At 52.3% G+C, this 6,386-nt stretch overlaps 1 protein-coding gene across 1 annotated transcript in view; it reads right to left on the bottom strand.

Moving 5' to 3' along the window:
- myo3b (myosin IIIB) overlaps positions 1-6,386 on the bottom strand; it is a 51,155-nt gene that overhangs the window by 29,174 nt on the left and 15,595 nt on the right. Inside the window, exons 16-19 of the mRNA XM_056580335.1 lie at positions 5,382-5,397; positions 4,915-5,026; positions 2,776-2,938; positions 354-434 (exon numbers count right to left, since the gene is read on the bottom strand). Of these exons, the coding sequence (XP_056436310.1) occupies positions 354-434; positions 2,776-2,938; positions 4,915-5,026; positions 5,382-5,397 (372 nt within the window). The remainder of the gene's footprint in view (positions 1-353; positions 435-2,775; positions 2,939-4,914; positions 5,027-5,381; positions 5,398-6,386) is intronic.

Genomic DNA, 6,386 nt, shown 5'->3' on the forward strand with positions numbered 1-6,386 from the left:
AAAGGGAGGACCGGGGAGATCTCTCTGTGCGCTGTTCTGCTGAAACGCGGGGACCCAATGCAGCCCAAACTTTCAAAAGGCTCCCTTCTCCCTCTCTTTATGCATTATTAATTAATTATTACTGTTTCGTGGGCTACTCACCGAGATCAAAAAAGGCGTTTTAACAAAGCCCCCCCCCCCCCCCCCCTCCCGAAAAAAGGTTCTCAGGCCTTTATCCCCTTTTTTCTCTTTTGAAAACGTACCGAGTAAAAGAAAAAAAGCGGCGTACATTTCCACTGTTTGTAACGCCGGGGAGAGATAAAAGAAAATGGACGCCCGGCCGAAAACATCAGAGGACGAGCGGATCTCCTTACCTGACTGAATGCGCACCGCCGCGCGTTCCCGCTCCCCCTTCATCTGCTTCAGGCTCTGCCGGGCTAGGTACCCCCGCCATGCTACGTTGGGGGGGAATACCAACAGAACGTTGGACAGTGAGTGGGGGGGGGGGGGCATGTGGCTCAGGACGGAGAGCGGGTTGGCTTGTAACCAGAAGGTTGCTAGTTCGATCCCCGGCTCCTCCTAGCTATGAGTGTCGAGGTGTCCCTGAGCCTCGACTCTCACCCTAACTGCTCTTGAGGAGCTTACGTGGTTGTCACCGCCGTCGGTGGGTGAATGTGTGCATGAATGGGTGAATGTTAGGCGATATTGTAAAGTGCTTTGAGTGGCCACTGGCTAGAAAAGTGCTGCATAAATGCAGTCCGTTTAACAATTAAATAAATCGAAATGAACACGACGGACACACCGGTGACACCTGATTGTATGCGCACTGCACATACACACAAATAGTAACAGCTAAATAGTTTCTCCTGCGAAGTGAGCGGTGCTGTCGGTCAGTTTCAAGAGCCAAGCGTTGAGTGTAACGTGTTATTAATAGGTCAGCCATCTGCAAGATATCACTGAGTGAAATGCTCTGCGAGAACATCCTTCAGATCGCTCCCGGCTAATTTCCGACCAACTGGGGCATCTCGTCCCTGGTTGGTTCGGGGGCGAATCCATCTCGCCTGTCAATCAAAGCTCTGCTAAACGCAACACTCCTCAAAAGGTGGAGACACGCAAGGAGGGAGGGGCATTTTCGGCAGACAGTGAGTAAACAAATCTAAACGAACAAGACACACCCACCTCGGTGCAACTTTAACGGGGCAGACCGCGGACGCTAGGCGAGATCCCCCAACTTCAAACCGACCGGAGACGGCGCGGGGCTGGTCCAGGCGATGCCTTTGAACTCTCTGAGGTCTTAGTGTCTTTCTCTGGAGCATCGCGCCTTAGCCCGCTACCGGTCGCGCCGCCGTCGCGCTTATCGGCCTCATCTCTCTTTCATGAGGACCGCGGAGCCACGCGGGGAGGAGGAGACAGGTGCTTCACGAGGAAGGGGGTGGCGGGGGGGGGGGGAGGTCAGAGTTGACGGCTGAGCCCCCCGTTTTATCGCAGAGTGATAAAAGAGGGAATAACAGCGTTTGATGGGAGGGGTTAGGCTGGTGATGAGGGGTTGTTTTGACTCCCAGACCGGAGGGCTCTGGTTCGGGACTAGGGCTGAGTAATATGCCGAAATAAACTAGGTTACGGTTGTTCGGAAGGATATTGCGTTTTGGATCTGATTGGCAATGAGTGGGATTGATCACGACTTTCCGTTCTCACGGAAAAGGCCGTAAAAATCATGACGTGGCATTTGTTGGGTTCTGTAACAAACAAACATGATTTCTTACATGTTGCTTTACATTTCTCACAGTACTTCATTTAAAATGGTACGATACATTTATTATTACATATTTTGCCCAGGTCAAAAGATTGCCACTATGATTTGGGATACTGCACTCTGACATCTGGCAAAGTGGATAATATTTGATTCCTTGTTTCAGCCCTACTCCAAACCCCATAGTCCACAGTCTCCCTGTCGCCTTGCCAACACCTACCTGCACATACTGACGTGTGTCTAGAGATTATTAGGACAAACTCACTTTGGTTCGAAGCAACTTCTATAAAAACTGCAAAATAGTGAATGTTGCTAAATAGTTTCTAAATAAGTGAGAGGTACTGTGGGACAGACTTAAGAGACATCATTTGAGTGTAACGTGTTAGAAATAGGTCAGCCATCCGGAAGCTATCAAGAGTGAAATGCTATATCTAATATCTGTTTCTATCGCGACCATTCCCCTTTCAGACCACTCCCGGCTCATTTCTGACCAACCAGGGCATTTCTTCCCTGATTGATTACGGGATCCATCTTGCGGGTCATTCCAATTTCTGTTAAACGCAACACTCCTCAAAGTTGGAGAAACATACAGCGTGAGGGGCATTTATTATTTAGGGTTAGGGTTTAGGTTTTTCAAAACCTGCTCTCTTCTGCTCTCTCTCTTCACAACTCCCGCCTCCTACAGTAACTCAAGGTAACAACAAGCTGCTAAATAACATTTTCACTGAATGGAAAATATACACTGTTTGAAAAAAATGTGGACTTCCTTTTTGGACTTTGTAAAGGGCCCTCAATTTCTTAGGGCTCTAAAGCGACCTTTACAATCCTTACCCCAGAAATTGGGCAACCCATTGCCTCATTACCCATGCCTCTGTACCAGTGAGTGTGCCATCGAGTTTTCATTGTTTTTAGTTTTTATATAATTTTATTATTGTGATTATTCAAAATTTTTAGTTGAATTATGTTATTGTCCAGTTGGTTTGTGTTTAGTGTATTTGTAACCTCCTCCTCAAAAAACAACAACAACAAGCAGCTGGTTCTGGTACCTGATTGGATGACCAGGGCGCCGTGGCTCCGCCTCTGCTTGACCTTGCGGTAGCGCCGCGCCCCCAGCCAGCCCCGGGTGTAGGCCTGCATCACCACCACCCGGGCCAGCACCCCCCGCAGGAGCAGGTTCAGCTGCTCCACGTGGAAGTACTTCAGGAACACCTGGGGCACGGGAGCAGAACCGCGGAATAGAACACCTTCAGGAACCCGCCTGTACCCCTGTACCCCCACAGAACACACCTGTAGCCCCACTACTAACTGGAACCCGCCTGTACCCCCACAGAACACACCTGTACCCCTGTACCCCCACAGAACACACCTGTAGCCCTGTACCCCCACAGAACACACCTGTACCCCTGTACCCCCACAGAACACACCTGTACCCCCACTACTAACTGGAACCCGCCTGTACCCCCACAGAACACACCTGTAGCCCTGTACCCCCACAGAACACACCTGTACCCCTGTACCCCCACAGAACACACCTGTAGCCCCACTACTAACTGGAACCCTCCCATACCCCTACCACAAACTGGAACCTGCCTGTACCCCCACTACACACTAGAACCCGCCTGTACCCCCACAGAACACACCTGTACCCCTGTACCCCCACAGAACACACCTGTAGCCCTGTACCCCCACAGAACACACCTGTACCCCTGTACCCCCACAGAACACACCTGTACCCCCACTACTAACTGGAACCCGCCTGTACCCCCACAGAACACACCTGTAGCCCTGTACCCCCACAGAACACACCTGTACCCCTGTACCCCCACAGAACACACCTGTAGCCCCACTACTAACTGGAACCCTCCCATACCCCTACCACAAACTGGAACCTGCCTGTACCCCCACTACACACTAGAACCCGCCTGTACCCCCACAGAACACACCTGTACCCCCACTACACACTAGAACCTTCCTGTACCCCCACTACACACCAGAACCCTCCCGTACCCCCACTACAAACTAGAACCCTCCGTACCCCCACTACAAACTAGAACCCTCCTGTACCCCCACTACACACTAGAACCCTCCTGTACCCCCACAGAACACACCTGTACCCCCACTACACACAGAACCCTCCTGTACCCCCACTACACACCAGAAACCGCAAGTACCCCAACTCCAAACTAGCACCCTTCTCCACCCCTTTACTCCACCTACACATTAGAACACACCTTCACACCACCTACACATCCTCAGATATATCGTACAGAGCCTTATTCTGATTCTCCACATGGCACCCCATGTGTCATGGCCCATGAGGCTGCTCCATCTTCTCAACGTGATCAAGGATCATGTTGTCATTGTTGATGCACAACAAGTCTCCCCAGTCTCCGCTAATCTATCTAATCTGCACAGCAGGAGGCGGTGTGTCCCACGCCGCCCGTACGCGGCGGAGACAGCGGCTCAACCACGAGACGCTAGCAGGAAGGGAACATCCCACTCGGGCTCAAGTACTCAGGCAGCTCAGACAGGTGATCACCAGGTGGTCTCAGAACCGCGGGCTGCTGCTTTGAGTCTCCGCACGCTGAGCCATATATTCTCCTGACATGGTACTCTAGCCTGTGTGCGTGTGTTTGTCTGGGTTTCTATTTGTGTGTGTGTGTCTGTGTGTTGCTCTATCTTTGTGTGTGTGTGGGGGTGTTTTCTGTGTGTCTGTGTGAGTGCATGTGTGTGTGTGTCTCTATTTGTGTGTGTGTGTCTCTATCTGTGTGTGTGTGTGTGTTTGTGCGTCTATCTGTGTGTCTGTGTGTGTGTGTCTATCTGTGTGTGTGTGTGTGTGTGTGTGTATGTGTGTGTGTGTGTGTGTGTGCGCGCGTGCGCGTTTGTGTGTTTTTGTGTGCGTGTGGGTGCGTGGGTCTATCTATGTGTGTGTTTGTCTGTGTGCATGTGTGTGCATGTGTGTGCATGTCTATCTGTGTGCCTGTGTCTGTCTGCAGACATCCACGCTGGGTTTAAATTGAGACGTTAACTCTAATATGCTTGGAGTGGTCGTGGTGGAGGGGGAGTGTTTCGAAACACGCTCCGTAAATGCGCTCCGTACACCAACGCGCACTGCCTCTCCCGGGCAGCCTGGCCGAGCGCGGGTTCATCCATGAATCCATCCATGCTGAGGAGGGTCGTGTTACCTTGGTCCGTCCCAGGACCCAGTGCTCCAGCTTGGCCCGCTTCAGGATGGCCACGACGTTCTCCTCGCTGCACGCGGGCATCTGGTGGGCGCGGAAGGCGAGGTAGTAATATCTGAGAGGGGGGGGGGGGGGGGGGGGGGGGAGGAGGGAGCGGGCGGCCGGAGGGGTGGATGAAAGAGAGTTAAAGAGTGATCTGAACCGAGCAGAGCCGGAGCACTTCAAGGTACGCCGAGAGAAAACATGGAATACAAAATAGAGGCCGCCTTGTTCCGCAACAACACGCGATTTCGACCTGTGATTTTTTTTTTTCAAAGTGTTTTTCTTTTCGGTGAGTTTTTCCTCCTGAGCGTTTCTCCAACGACTCTGAACCCGAAACACGAGCCCCTGCTTGGTGACACAACCCCCCCCACCACACCACAGAGGTCCATTGTCTAGCACCGTTTGAACACAGGTCCGTCTCCGATTACCGTGACCACACATCAGCTGTGGGTGGGGGGGGGGGTGGAGTTGGGTTGTGCCTCCATCAGCTCCCGGACAAGTTCACCGCCGGCCCCCGTCTGGGAGCCACGGCGGCGGTGGAGATTACAAAACACCGGCGCTGTACGCGGGTGCGGCGTCTGTTTGTTCAGGGGTCCTCACGGGGCCCTGACGCGGGGCCTCTAACGCGCCGCTGCGGACGGCGTCGGCCGGAGAAACCCGAACAATAACAAGATAGGGGAAGAAACAAAAAACTTCTTTGAACTTCTATCTCCTCCCTTGGTCTCTCGCCTTTCATTCTAATTCCTGTTGATACCTGTTATGTCTTTGATGGTAAATACAAAGCACTCCTTAGCAACATCACACGGGCCTTTGATATCAGAGCACACATTTAAATCAGGTTTTTTGTGCGCAGTTTAGCCATTTGGCGCGCCCGGCCTGCTCCCGCCAGGCTCTGCTGGGATATTAAGGACTTAATGCTAAGGTCTGCAGTCTGGATGATACAGCTCAGACGCACGGACAGACAGACAGACAGACAGACAGACAGACAGAGGGGCAGAGAGCCGGACAGAGAGAGCAACGTACAGACAGAGAGACAGAGAGACAGAGAGGCAGAGAGCCGGACAGACAGACAGACAGACACACAGAGAGGCAGAGAGACAGAGAGGCAGAGAGACAGAGGGGCAGAGAGACAGAGGGGCAGAGAGCCGGACAGACAGAGCGACGGACAGACAGACAGACAGACGGACAGAAAGGCAAGCAAGCAGGAAGACGGACGGACAGAGAAACCAACATCCGATAGACACACAGATAGAGACACACACACGCACACGCACACACACACACAAACACACAGCCCTTGAAAGTGGGCTACAATAAAGTACTAACCCTAACCCTAAACAGTTGAAGTCCAGAACTGAGCCCTTCCATACACTGACACACATACAGTCAGGAGATAAAGCTCCCCCATCTATAGAGACCACCCCCCCCCCCCA

Source organism: Gadus chalcogrammus, chromosome 20 (genome assembly GCF_026213295.1).
Source record: "Gadus chalcogrammus isolate NIFS_2021 chromosome 20, NIFS_Gcha_1.0, whole genome shotgun sequence".
Classification (NCBI taxonomy): domain Eukaryota; kingdom Metazoa; phylum Chordata; class Actinopteri; order Gadiformes; family Gadidae; genus Gadus; species Gadus chalcogrammus.